The sequence below is a fragment of the Zingiber officinale genome, chromosome 2B (assembly GCF_018446385.1).
Source record: "Zingiber officinale cultivar Zhangliang chromosome 2B, Zo_v1.1, whole genome shotgun sequence".
Classification (NCBI taxonomy): Eukaryota; Viridiplantae; Streptophyta; class Magnoliopsida; order Zingiberales; family Zingiberaceae; genus Zingiber; species Zingiber officinale.
The window spans coordinates 13,765,413-13,780,081 of record NC_055989.1 but is presented as its reverse complement, the minus strand read 5'-3'; the positions used below and the strand labels follow the sequence as shown (position 1 = coordinate 13,780,081).

The window sequence follows — 14,669 nt, the reverse complement described above, 5'->3', positions numbered from 1 at the left end:
CTTAAATATGTTTTTTATTTAAAAAATTAAAGAGAAAGAAATCATAGAGACATACTTCTATGTCCAATTATTTTAAAGGGGTATTTGGTTGATGGATTTGGGAATGAGGGAATTGAATGATAGTAAAATATAGTATTTGGATTGTGGATTTGGGAATGATATTTTGGAAATAATTACTAAATTTATGGGAATCAACCAAATCTATATAATTTGATGGATTTCATTTCCATTCCTATTCCCATTTCACCCTACTATCAAATCTATACCCATAATAATTCTCATCATTTAACCAAACACCCCCTTAAATCTCCTTCGTAATATTTCTTTCCAATGAGAATATTTAAGGTTGAAAATATTTAGAGACCTCAGTAACTAGTATGAGTTAAAATCTTTATTATTTTCTCTAGAGTTAATTATAAAAAGACTTTCTAAATTATATAAATAATCAAAAGGAAGATTTTGTTTAAAAAAAAAAAAATTGGACATCCACATATGTTTTATTTTAAAATACTCTTTATTCTAAAGTTAGTATAGTGGCTACTAATAGCTACTATAATACTATTTTTTTTTATTTTCAACATTATTATAGTAGTTAAAACTAGTGCTATACCTGTAATACTTAATATATTATTGTTTTGTTGTAGTATTATAGTAATTATTTAATAGTTTATATAATTATTTTAAAATGATTTTAATAAGCTGATAAAAAAATATTTTGATATAATAAACATTCAGAGTTTATAATTCCAGATTTTAGAGTTGCTTTCAAAGGTTATTAAGGGCCAGAGCTGAGTACTATTTAAAAAAAAATACAAAATTTAGAAAAATATAAAAGGATTTTTTTTAAAAAAAAAATCCTAAGAATTTTAGAAAAAAAAATTATTTATTTTTGTGATAACCGTTTCCGCATTAAACTGATAATTTGGCACATGAGATCCGAGGGAAGTTGCAGTGAGCTAAGGAAGGTAGACCGGTCTTTCACGATCATTTCTGCGTCTATATATCACCTCACCTCTCCTTAATCCGGTCCACCCCTCGCCTGTGGCCCTCTAGGAGCCAGCATAGCCGCTGTTCTTCGTACGTTTCCTCGCTCGCGCAAGGCTTGGCCTCGATCGATCGGAGAATGTTCATTTGGTCGCCGCCTCCTTTATCGGGAAGATCCTCGCGGCTTTTAGGTTTTGTTCTTGTTGGCTTCTGTTAGGCTGTTTCTACGATGACGTGGGATTGGTTTTCTGCGAGGGTTTGGTGAACCCGAAGGCTCGTTGTTGGTATTCCGACGGTGTGATGATGCGAATGCCTTTCGCAGCTTTGTCTCATCTTTGAATGAGAAAGTCGGAGATTTGTAGCAGAAATTTGGGATTTTTCTGCTTTTTCTGTACTTGTTTCTTCCTTCTTCTTTGGTTGGTTGATTGGCCCGGCAATCTTCCCTTTTCTTTTGTCAATTCGTCCCGGCATCTGAATTTTAGGGGTTTTTTTTTTTTCTCTTTCGGTTATTTGTTTACGAGCTTATCTTCTTGATGGAGGAGAGTTGTTCCGTCGCCTACGTCGACGACGACGGTGGCGACAAGGAGGAGGAGGAGGAGGGCACATTGGTGTCGCTGGACGCCATTCTCCCCGACGAGCTCCTGGAGAAGGTGCTATCCTTGTTGCCCATCGCCAGCATCGTCGAATCGGGCTTCGTTTGCAAGCGGTGGTACAAGGTGGCGCACTCCCCGCGGCCGTCGTGGGCGACGATGCCGCTGCAGAAGCCCTGGTACTTCATGTTCCTCTGCGACGACGACGCCGCCGCCGCCTTATCGGGCCATGTCTACGACCCCTGCCTCCGCCAGTGGTGCGGCTTCGGCTTCTCCTGCTTCGAGAAGAGCAACTGGCACATCTCCTCCTCCCGCGGTTTGGTCTGCGCCATGGACCGCGACGACGGGAGCCGCTTGCTGGTCGGCAACCCCGTCACGCGCGTCTGGAAGCGGCTTCCTCGACTGCCGGGCGGGCGTTCCCCCGACTACAACGCGCTCGCCGTGTCATTCGACCGGGGCACGCGCGGCTACACGGTGACCGTCGCCAAGTGCACGCAGGCGCCAGGAGACTCCCACCGACGGAACATCTCGATCCACGTCTACGAATCAGAGACGCAGTCGTGGGGCACCTCCTTTGCCCGAAGCCTCGTCGGGTGGAGGGGCGGCGACGAGGCCGTCATCTGCGACGGCGTCCTCTACTACTTGATCCACCCCGACGCGGAGCAGCGCCCCCACTTAGTGATGTTCGACCTCGCCGCGCCGCCCCATCCTCCGTCGTCTCTAATGCAAGAGACGATACCCGCGCCGTGCCCTCTCACCTGCGCTCGATTGATGAACCTCTCCGAGAAATTGGTCATGGTAGGCGGGATCGGGAGGCGCGACCGGTCGGGGATCATCAGGGGCGTCGCGATTTGGGAGCTCGAGGAGAAAGAATGGCGAGAAGTGGGTCGAATGCCGCGCAGGTTCTTCCAAGGGTTCGGCGAATTCGACGAGCTCTTCACCAGCTGCGGCGCCGGCGACCTCGTCTTCGTCCAGTGCTTCGGGTCGCCGGCTCTGCTCATGTTCGACATGAGGCTGAAGGTGTGGAAGTGGTCGACAAGGTGCCCTTTCACCAAGCGCTTCACGCTCCAGTTCTTCACCGGTTTCTGCTTCGAACCCAGGCTCGACGTCACTTCTTGATCTCTACTCCGCTGCTTCATTTACAATTCAGCCAAAAAAAAAAAAAAACTATTTTGACAAGAAAAATAAAAATTATCTTCCAAGATGAAATTATACTTGCCATATTTATTATATATAGAAAAAGCATTCTAATGTTCTTCCAACTAAGAGCATTGATAATTGTCGTAAAGAGGCATTAAATTTCTTTTGATAATCACTATGGTCCTGCGGTGTTAAATTTTAAACAAACATATATGATTATGGCGTTGATTTTTAAAGAATAATACCATTTTAATATTATATAAATCTTAAAATTAGTACTATACGGTATTGTATTTTAAAAATCAATGCGTATTATAAAAATTGACATTATAGTATTAATTTTTAAAATGTATTATCATAGTGATATTCTTTGAAATCCAATATCACAATGATATTTTTTAAAATGTAACACCACAATGGTTAGCAAGAGCAGTAAAATAAAAAACAAATGTGTCCTTTGAAAAATTTAAAAGTTAAGTGTGTCTTGTTAAAAGTTCACTACTTTAAGTGTATCCTTTGGTCAATTATTGAAAAAAAGACACTTCAATACACCATTAATAATAAGTTCGAATCAAATCTATTATACATAATTTTATCTTACATTACAAGAAACACTTTTTGTAACTCGAAAATCACAAAGCTTAGGAATTTTACCCTTGTGACAAAGAGTATTTGCACACCAAAGAGCATACACCACGGGCATTAACCGAATTGGTACTAAATTGCCACATAAGATTGAACACGCAATAATATGGATTTTATGAAGCGTACGTTTTGGAACTCCAAGTAGATTGGTAAACTGATCGCAAGCAAAAGCAATTGTTTGATTTCCATCTTCATCTCCCTTGATATGCCCTGTCGAACTGAGCCAGCATGGCAAACAAAGTTGTGGTATGAACAGATTCAGTGGTATAATCCGGCGGCTAGATACTTGCATCCGAGGCTTGCGTCCAATACTCCTTGACAAGCTTCCCGAACAAAGATGCCTCGGTCTTCATCAACTTCATTGGCTCATCAAACTCTACCAAATTTCCTGAGAGGGAGAAATAGAAGGTTGATTAGTGGAGAACTTTCAAATGTGTCAATGGACTTGAACATTTTCAGCAAAAATAACTCACCATCACTAATAGCAAGTACCATGTCGCAGTCCATGACAGTCGGGATCCGATGAGCAACTGTTATAACTGTGCAATCTGCAAACTCAGTCCTTATGGTCTTTTGGAGAATGGCATCGGTTGCATTGTCGATTGACGCTGTTGCTTCATCAAGCACTAGAATCCGACTTCTCCTCAAAAGTGCACGTCCCAAGCAAAATAATTGTCTTTGCCCCATGCTCCAGTTCAATCCATCTTCAACAACTGCAAAAAGTTTCGTGCAAGTAAAATCATCGAACAAAAACAATGTCACACAATGATACAAAAAACAGAAACATCATGATAGTAAAGATGGACTGGATGTCGCACAATCATCGAACAAAAACAATGTCGCACAATCTTGCCTAGTGAATCCAAGCCGCCTTCTTTCTCTTGAACAACTTCTCGTAGCTGGCATTTGTCGAGGACCTTTAAAATTGCAAAGATGGACTGGATGAGTAAACTTGCTTGTGGAACAGCAATATCGAGGATTAAGATGCATTATCAATAACTAACATAGGTTGATGATGACGATGACGACGATGACGACAACAATGATAGTCTTTGTCAATACAATAGTATCTTTTGCAATGAAACGTACTGATGTTCATCAAAATAACTAAAAGACTATTTAACATGGGTTCTTGGTTGATTGGTGGATTGTTTGATAAATGTGATGTCCTTAAGTGTTATCTCCGGTTACCTATCATTAGCAGTTCTCAGTAACTTGCACATGATAGTAGATAATTAATGTAATATAAACATGCCATGAATGTGCGGTTTGAGTTACAATGTAATTTAGTCATTATATATTAGCGATATATATCAAAAACTTTATCTCCCAGATCTTTCGATCTATGATACTGATTCGATTTATGATTGCAACAAAGTAAAATAGTGTTGAAATTAACATATATGCAACGAGATCAAGGGTTCTATAGAGGATATTGCCTTTGCAAAGTCTTTCTCAATATGGATGGTTCATGTTGCAATGAAACGAGTCACAAGCACTGAAATCCACCAAAACTAGCTGTAACTTATAAACAAGACCTTTATTATATCGATATGGAATGGTTGATGGTGAGACTTCATAAGCTATTCCCAGAATTGTATGACCAATCACTAAACAACACCAAGACAGATTATGCTGAAACTTACAAGCACTGAAATTCACCAAAACTAGCTATAAAGCTTTTCTTATATCAATAATGAATGTTAGATAGTGAGATTTCACAAGCTAGGCCTAGTATGGTACGAACAATTACTAACCAACAAAAAAATTCTCTAACAGATTATTTTATTTATAATTGCAACCAAACTAAATGGTGTTTGAAAAAGGTTCATGGTATAAACATATACACAGTAAGACAGAGGCTTCCATAGAAGATATTATCTTTGCACGGCCCATGAAATGTAATAGTCTCCTTTCTCAGTGAAACTTTTAAATTCACTAAACTAACCATAAGAGAATTCGAAAAAGGTTCTTGCTTGTTGCTTGTTTAATGAAGGTGGTCTTATTCAACATATTTTAAGTAATGATATTATTTCTAATCTATCAACAGGAATTCTCATGCTGAGATACAGTTAATAATATGGATAATGGTTGAAATGTTCAACTAGTACAAACCTTGAATATTGAAATGTACTTTAACTTAGGATCTTCATCGTAGATACTTGTTTAAGTTCACAATAAATTCCACATAATATAATTGATAATTGCTTAAATCTAAAAGTGCCACGAGTGTGTAGTTCAAGGAGTTAAAATGTAATTTAGCTAATATCTAGATGACAATATCAACAACTTTACCTCCCAGATATGTTGATCTGTGTATTGTCCTAAAGGATCCAAATTATAACGGACAGAACCATGAAAAAGGGTTGGATCCTGAGGGATGATTCCAAGGCAAGACCTCAGATCATGCAACCCAATTGTGGTAATATCAATATCGTCAATGGTGATTTTTCCTCCTTCAGGCTCAACCAGACGAAACAATGCACCTATGAGAGTTGTCTTCCCACTTCCAGTCCTTCCAACAATCCCTATCTTCTTTCCCCCTTCAAATGTACAACTAATTCCACATAATACAAGTGGTGCCTCCTTCCTGTACCTTATCTGTTATAGAAAATTTGTAGCAAATACTCTTATCGAGTTCATGCCAACGGGAAAGTAATTGAGAAAAATATGAAATTTGCATATTTACCTTCAAATCGTAAATTTCCACTCTACCAATAACAGGCCAATCAGCTGGTGGCTTATTATCTTCAACAGTTTCAGGGGCCTCACTAGTTATATGCATGTATTGATCCAGCCTTTCTACAGAGATGATATTATTTGCAAGAATGCACTGATTTTGAATAGAGAAAACCAGTGAAACATTCAAAGAGAGGCCATAAGACAGAGCCATTCCAATAAATCCTGTGAGGAAAATGCTGAATTAAACACAACAATATAGTTAAATGAGACATGTCCAAGTTTTAGACAAATTGAAGCATGTTACCACATTTATTGTTGAAAGTTTTTCTTAGCACTTTAGCAGTGTGGATCAAAGTATTTCAACTTTATACTCCCAAACATGCTTTTACGTCTATATTGCTTAATTATGTAAGATAAAAAAAAAAAAAAATTGGGAACTCCAAACTAAAGTGTAGCAACAACATAGTTATATTTGAAAAACTTCAAGTTTGTCTAACAGTGTGGATAGATAGTTTAACCACATACTCAAAACACACTTCTACCTCCGCATTTCAAAACAAATTCACGACGAGAGCTATGATGAAGCATTCGAAAATATGCATCTTTCTTGAGTACCTTAAATATTTATTGATGTAGATGCATGAATATCTAGAAATTGGAAAAGCTAGACACTAAACTTAAACATCGTGCAACCCTTGCCATTCATACAGTGATAACAGTCCCTTCATAGTTGGGCTAGCATACTTCTTACTAATTACTGAATATTTCAACCTCCAAAGTCATCTTTCGAAGAAAATAGAACCGTACAAATCACGTGGTGTTGGCTCATTTGATCTCTTGGTCATGATGATACGAAACTAAGTAGCTATAACTTCCATCATAGTGTTTGTTGTGCATTTCAGATGTTAGCATACCCAAGGATGATTTCACCTAATGGTGCTCAATACTCTCATATACTATCTGTAGGGTGCTAGTGAAGAGACACCAAAAACAAAAATTGTGTGTAAAAGTCAAAACAACACTAATAGAGGTCCTCAAATGATCTATCTTAATAATTTTAGGTTATCTATGAAGCAATGGTAAAGTTGTTACTGTGTGACATGGAGGTCACAGGTTCGAATATCGAAAATAAACACTTGCAAAGCAGGGTAAGGTTGCGTACAATAGACCCTTCTTGAGATCCTGTATTAGCGGGAGCTTCGTGCACCAGGCTGTTTTTTTTTTAATGATGTGAAGTTGCCATTTGCTCTCAAATTCCAACAGCTAAAAAGATATTGAACTTAATCAAGATCAGAGCTTTCAATTTGAGAAAACTATGACAAAACTCTTTTTTTGGGGAATCCATGTATCCACCTCTTACGATCTGACTAATCCTGGAGGTGACTAGTCTAGCCTTACGGAAATTTTTCACCGGCCACTAGGGTAAATCGAGAAGTACAGCTGGGTCATAGCGGGTGACCCAGCGTCACAAGTAATTCGAACTCCTCAGGTGTAATGTGCTCTGGGTGAGTTTCGAGACCTTGTTGCCTAGGGAGCCCGCCCCACCACTTATCATCTCACCAAAGCCCCAAAGCGTGACAAAACACATTTTCACATCACAAGTTGTGAACTAATTATAAAGTCTATAAGGCTTAGATGAGTATACTATATTAACTTGGCTCAAGTATTTTTGGTCAATGTCTTGGGGGTAATCAAATTGAAAGGTGATCATTTAAATTAAGTTGTTACAAATGATGTCAAAACAACCTACTCCTAGGCATGGCGAGATTATCCCACTAGAAAGATTGTTGTTTATGTGAGGGGGTAGTTGTCACTAGATCTCACATGTCACTAACAGGAAAGGAAAGATTGGGCTTAGAAAAAAAAAAGTGTCAAGCCTTGAGTGGGAGATTGAAACATCCCAATTTAGTCCTCTGACATTAGAAGTTGTTAGCTAACTAGGAGGATTTATAAGACCTATATGAGTTTACTACTACAAATTTGCCTTAGCATTTTGAGCCAGGTGATTATGATTAAAGCCTATCAAGATAATAGGCAAGTTCTCTAATTCAGGACAAATTGTGAGAACTTATTTAGGTGTTCCTTAATAATAGGGGCCTTATTGGTGGATGTGCCCTTCATTCTTTACTCAAACCTAAAAGCTTCACTTAAAAATCAATGTGTAGTTTTATTTCATTGATAAGTAAATTTTACATGATTCCAAAACACATAATATAATCAGTCAAAGAAGCCATCATAAGAAATTATTTTGCCTTTAACTGCTTACCAGGGCTAAAAGTTCCTGGAGGAAGCAAAGCCATGATGAGTGCTGATGAAGAAACAACAACAGCACTCATTGTTTCTAAACGTTGAATTAACCACTCACTTGCTGCAAAATTATGGAAGAAAGGACTAGCATTTTTGTCGATAAGTTCCAAGCTTTTGGAAAAGAACCGATCTTCCTCACCAAAAGCCCTGATTGTTGTGGATCCAGTTAAGGACTCAGAGAGATGATTTGCCACAAGAGATTTTGTAGTGCCATTTATGCGCATCAACTCCTTTGCAGAAGCTAAGTAGTATCTCTACAAATCCAACATACAATGTATTCACGGTTATCTAGTCTAATAGAAAACTGAATCAAAGAACTTGTGCAATATTCTAAAAATTACCTGCAACCGAATTGTAAGGTAGATCATTGGTAGGGAGATAAAAAGAACTGGCCATGTAACAGCAGCAAGAACCCCAAGATTGCTGAAACAATTCATTGTAGCACTCATGCTAAAGAAAAAGGCAAACGGAACATCAAGGTCAACAATACTTAAGTCAGAGGAGACCTGAGAGAGAGATAAAATGGATAAGGCACAAGGTTTTCATATTGAAAAATCTATTATTAACTGGAAACTCTGGTAGATTTAAGCACTCTTACCCGGCTTAGTATCCTTCCGAGCGGGGTGGAATCAAAAAAAGACATGGGTGCACGGAAAAGAGAGTTTAATAACAGCAAGAACAAAGACCTTGAAGACTGGAGACCAAGAGTCACCACAAACACAGATCTGCCGAGCAAGAAGACAACAGTACCAAACCCAATTGCCAAGTACACAGTAATCAAATGCAACGTGCTGATCTGAGAGTTCTGAACACTAGCAGCCATCCATGAATTCTGTGAAACCTGTCCAACTATAAATATCAAGTGGCAAAGACCTGCTAGTGAGACATACAGGTATCCCTTGTTCTGGTTGAGATACTGTATGTAAGGCTTCAGACCAGTGTCACCTCTTTCTTTCTCTTCTCTCTTTATTAGTTGATGTACTTCAGAAGGTTTTTCCATTTCATTTTTCTTTTCATTATGTGAACTGTTAATCTCTCTCACAGATGTCTTGCTTTGTGTCTGGAACACAACTCTCTCAAGCTTTCTAGGGCCAATTGTGTCTCTGTGTGCAATAACAAGGTCTTCAAATTCTTTGCAAGAAGTCAGTAGCTCATCGTAAGATGCAGAACTAAGAACTTCACCATCTGACATTAACTGTGACATGAATAATAGTCAGCTAAGAGGCATTCTTTTCACAATTTAGCAAACATATCAAATGGTTTAACTTGCTTAAAACCGTAAAATTTCGATCACTTAAACTGAAAGTCCAAACAAATTGTTACAATAATGTGTCAGGACTAAAAAGCCTATAATGTTGTGGATATTCATATCTACCCACGTTGTTCAAAATGTTCAAAAAAATTGTTTCAAGATGTCGTAAAATACAAAATCTAACATGATTGAAGAACTTTATGGATGGGATTCGAGACTAACCATAATTGAATCAAAAACCAGAAGGAAATCAACTTGATGAGTCACTAAAATGACTGTCTTCTCTGCTAGACCAACCATAACGTATTCCTTCAAAAGAAAAAAAAAACCTCTAAAATCAGTAAGCGAAATAAAAGGAAAAGAAATTAACAAAAAGCTAAATAAGATATTACATTAAATAGGCTACTAGCAGTATGAGCATCAACAGCACTAAAAGGATCATCCAGCAGATATATGTCAGCATCTTGATAAAGTGCACGAGCAAGTTGAATGCGTTGTTTCTGGCCACCACTGAGATTTACTCCTCTTTCTCCTATTTCAGTAAGATCGCCTAATGGTAACATATTGATATCCTTCATCAAAGAACACTTTTCTAGTGTCTCCTGATATCTTTGCTTATCCATGTTTAAGCCAAACAGAATGTTATCTTGTATACTCCCTGTTTGTATCCATGCAGTTTGAGCAACATAGGCAACTTTTCCAGAAACTTGTATCTGTTGTCCCAAGATGAAAAAAGAGAACATTGTAGAACGAGTAATGGAACATGAACACCCAAAAAGAACCAAAATTAGTATTGGATTTTGAAGGATAAACAGCAATGATGAAGCCCGGTAATTTCTAGGATCTCATGAAATAAAACTATTAGGTTTTTGAGGTTCTGATGTTCTCAAACTATATACTAAAGGTGTACGCAATTGTATGTACAAGAATAGGATAAGATGAACAATATGCCAAAATCTTTCCATCAGGATAAGGTAAGTTAAATGTTAAGCCAGCTGCAGTCACAACTTTATAGACAACAGACATATCCATATTCACAATATACAGTAACAATACCCAGCTTAGACAACATGATATTTCTTCTAACATTTCTTGGATAGAATTAGAATGGAGAAAGGAGACATCAATGATGAGACAAAACAAGGGTTATATTTCTAGCAAAGAGCAACCTTTATCTGTAAACAAAACTACCAAATTTGTTCTTATTAGTTGGTTGAGAAACTGTTGAATAGCATACCTTTCCTTCTGTCTTAGGAATCTCTCCCAAGATAGCAGCTAAGAGACTTGATTTTCCCGAACCAACTTCACCACAGATTGCTACTTTCTCTTTAGCTTTAACAACCAGGTTTAAATTTCTCAGTGTTGGCTTCAATGTGCTCTCTTCCCAAGAAAAGCTGCCACCCTGAATCACAACTGGGCAGTCGACATTCAAGTGAGTATGTTTTCTAATATGTTTGATATTTATCTCAGGTGCATGCAAAAAGTTGACTATCCGTGCAAAGGCAACATTTGCTTGAATTACAGTACCAATGACTTCTGGTATTAGTCTCACTGGGTCTTGGACTAGACGCAATGTTGCTACGAAGGTGAAAACATTGCTAGGATTGAGAGGAATGTGAAGGAAATAGCATGTAGAGAAAGTAGCAGCTGACACTAGAACAGGGGATGACCAAAACAGGAAGCTATTGTATGCTCTGCGAAATTGAAATGCTGACAGCCACTTCAATTCAGTTTCTCTCAAACCTTCAATTATTTTCTTGAAATGGGTTTCCCAAGCATACAGCTTCAGCACCTTCACATTCACCAAGGCCTCTGATACAGCCTTGAGCCTGATATCCTGAGATTCCATTAGCTTTGTCTGAAACTTGTGCTGCAGTTTTGCCAAGGGTGCATTACAAGCAACAGTAAGGACTATCACAATCATTGCTGAAATTGTTGCAAGACCCACAGAATTATAGAGAATCATTAAAGCAATGAAAAGTTGGAATGTTGTAGTCCATGTTTGATGAAACCAATATGGAAATTCACCTATCCTGTAGGCATCCACGGTAACATAGTTCATTATCTCCCCTGAAGAATGAACTAACTTTGCTGCATTTGAGAGCTTCAGTTGCTTCTGGTAAATAGCTGCTGATAGTAAAGATCGCACTTGTAGTCCTAACCTTCTAGTGCGAAAGTACCACTGTCTTTGAGACAATGACTCTAAGCATTTTGCACAGAACAATCCAAAGGCTAGAACATAATCTTCATGCTTAAAAGCCTTATTTCCTAATGACACCTTTATGAAGGCATTTAGGAGCACTGGACCAGAAGATAGTGTCAAGATCTTAAGCAATGCAAAAAGCCCAGATAATATGATTTCCTTCCTATAGCAAGAAACTATAGTCCATAAAATTGAAGGTGAAACTGTACCATATCTATCTTTTTGACTATTTAGCTTCTCCAAGAATAATGAATAACAATAGCCAGCTTGATCGACCTGTCCAAGCTTAGGAATATCATTTTCTTCAAGAGGTTTCTGGTAACCCTTCTTCATCAAGGGGTTCAACCACCAGAATGACATTTTACTAAAGAACCCAGCATATGCAAAGGGAGTCACTTCTGCAGTTGAATTTTCTACATTTGCGTTTGTTTCATTTTTCAAGGGCTCATAAAGAGTTCCGTTAAATGATGTGTAACTGTCTGGCTGATTGGACCCCTTGAACACACAAAACAGAAGCAGAACAGTTGCTACCAAGGATGAAAGATCAACGTAACCTAAAAAAGACACCTCGTTATCTACCAGGACCTCTAAAATAGAAGAAAAGCACACAAATCCAATAGAGCAGGCTGCACCCACTAACCAGATCCTAATGAATGTAAAGCCAACTTGTATGTGCCTGATGCTGAGGGTAAGAGTAATGAGTACCAAACAAAAGCCTCGAGCTAACAAGACAAACCACTGATGTGGAGGATGGATGCCCGTGCCTATCCTCAGATTAGAGGCCAGCATCCACAATCCAAGTAATAAATAGACCATTCCCAACAAAGAACTGAACACAGCAGAGATGTTTCGTAATAATGAAGGCAAACTAAAATACAGATGAACACTGACAGATCTGCTTGACAGCTTGCAAACAAATTTGAGCAAGAATGCAATAATTAGGACCACATTTATGGAGCTGACAAGGATATGGTTGGTGCATGTAGAAGAGTAAAATAGTTGGCTAAAACCACAAGAACCAAAAGTCCCTTGATCGACACAGGAGGAATCTCCACAGAAATTCATCCAAGCATCTAAGGCCGATCCTATTTTGCATACATAAAACACGACCCTCAGTTAGTGGAGTATAATTAAACAAATAAAGATTGAATCAAGAACGTTCCTTTGGTGCTTTACCTGCGAGAGCATCCATAGTACGTGCTGCTCTTGTTGCTCCTTGAATCAACTCCCTCACTTACAGGGAGTTTCTACGGAGTACAAATGAGGGTCTTGTGAAATCGGAATCATTTAAATAACTCAAAAGAAGCATCTAGAAACACTGACAGCAAATGAATGCTGCAACTATAGCAAGCGGCTACCAGCCAAGGGAGTAAATATAATGCTCATCCCAGCATAAAGAAAGACTACCCAGTCCTTGTCATGGATACTAAGAAACACTACCAAGTAGGAAGAAGCTCTACCTTTCCCAGCAGCAACTGAGTCTGAAGGAAATGTACAAAGGAATAATAGTAAGAGATGCCAAATACAAATTCGCATGCGCTGATGATTAAAAACGTCGAGGAAAAACTTCAAAGTAAATGCTTTTTCTTGACTGATAACAAAACAAACACGTGGCGATCATAAAGAATTTTTGGACAGAAGCTGATGATCGTGTGCTCGCGGGGGCGGCAGCGATCACCTCATGGATTAGGTCCCTCGAGGAAATCGACGGGCGGGCACGGGCTGGGGTAAAGGCGAAAACTTTGATTTTTTTTATAAAGGAGTGAAATCCTGTGACGCCTCTTGCTAGCGGTTTTCGTCACCTCTGACGTCTCTTCGACAGACGGTCAACAGAGAACGGCACGAAGAGTAAATCGGACTAAGATTCGACCAGTTGAAGACTGCAAATAATTCCAAATCACGGATGATTCACATTTGCTTTATTGGTTGAAGTCTGATCAAAAATTGCAAGAAAAATGCAAAAGCACTACCTACTCATGTCGTCTTCCTGATGCCTTGAGAATCGGCACGGACTTCGAACAGGAAAATGAGCAACGAGGAACAGCAAGTCGAATGCGAAGAAGGGAATCCGTCTCGTCGATAAGCTTGGAGGGAAGTTTTCAAAAAGCGATTCACTTTGGCGACATCAATCGAAGATCCGATGCTTTTTGCGAGCAAATCGGAAGATCGCACGCGATTATTTGTAGTTTTGTACGAGAGGAGAGAAAGGCGAGAGGGAGAAAGGAGATGTGGCCGACCAAGTTTCCCTATGTTGTCTATCTATATACACACGATGATCTCCGTCCATCTCCGTATCCGTGCCAGCCCGAGCGTCGGTGACCCTATGTTGTCTATCTATATACACACGATGATCTCCGTCCATCTCCGTATCCGTGCCAGCCCGAGCGTCGGTGACCCTATGTTGTCTATCTATATACACACGATGATCTCCGTCCATCTCCGTATCCGTGCCAGCCCGAGCGTCGGTGACACGCTGTCCACGTCGCAGCGTCGGATGACATAGACATCGTGTCCTAGTTGCCCGCATAGGCACGAATCGAAGATCCTGGCCGTGCGGCTACAGAAGCAGGGATACCCGGTGCTCCCTGTAGACCATTAAACTTATCAGTGTTTTGATCGAGGCACACGGGACCAGATGATGAGGACATATTCTCTAGGCCATACATTACAGATAAAGATAATCTAATTTTATTAATTTTTAATTTGAATAGACCATATCTATTTAAAGATGAGATTTATTTAAATCAAAAATCTTTATGTAGTGGACTATCCTCTGATCTATAATTTACGGATCAGAAAATCCCTATTACCAGAAGATCCACTTGCTGTGCACCTTTAATTTTTTTTTGTAAAAAATATAGATTGG

At 39.1% G+C, this 14,669-nt stretch overlaps 2 protein-coding genes across 2 annotated transcripts; one reads left to right on the top strand and one right to left on the bottom strand.

Moving 5' to 3' along the window:
* Positions 1 to 916: 916 nt before the first annotated feature.
* LOC122045348 (F-box/kelch-repeat protein At3g61590-like) lies at positions 917 to 2,883 on the top strand. Its single transcript, XM_042605536.1, has one exon. It carries the CDS (start codon positions 1,518 to 1,520, stop codon positions 2,691 to 2,693), a length of 1,176 nt encoding a protein of 391 aa, XP_042461470.1. The 5' UTR covers positions 917 to 1,517; the 3' UTR covers positions 2,694 to 2,883.
* Positions 2,884 to 3,252: 369 nt separating this feature from the next.
* Positions 3,253 to 14,361, bottom strand: LOC122045347 (ABC transporter C family member 10-like). The gene is made up of 13 exons (XM_042605535.1): positions 13,774 to 14,361; positions 12,980 to 13,683; positions 10,838 to 12,888; positions 9,993 to 10,313; positions 9,823 to 9,909; positions 8,947 to 9,543; positions 8,690 to 8,854; positions 8,308 to 8,602; positions 6,049 to 6,263; positions 5,655 to 5,960; positions 4,213 to 4,276; positions 3,833 to 4,072; positions 3,253 to 3,747 (listed from the first exon to the last, which is right to left on the bottom strand). Exons 2-13 carry the CDS (start codon positions 12,993 to 12,995, stop codon positions 3,638 to 3,640), a joined length of 4,467 nt encoding a protein of 1,488 aa, XP_042461469.1. The 5' UTR covers positions 12,996 to 13,683; positions 13,774 to 14,361; the 3' UTR covers positions 3,253 to 3,637.
* Positions 14,362 to 14,669: the final 308 nt, after the last annotated feature.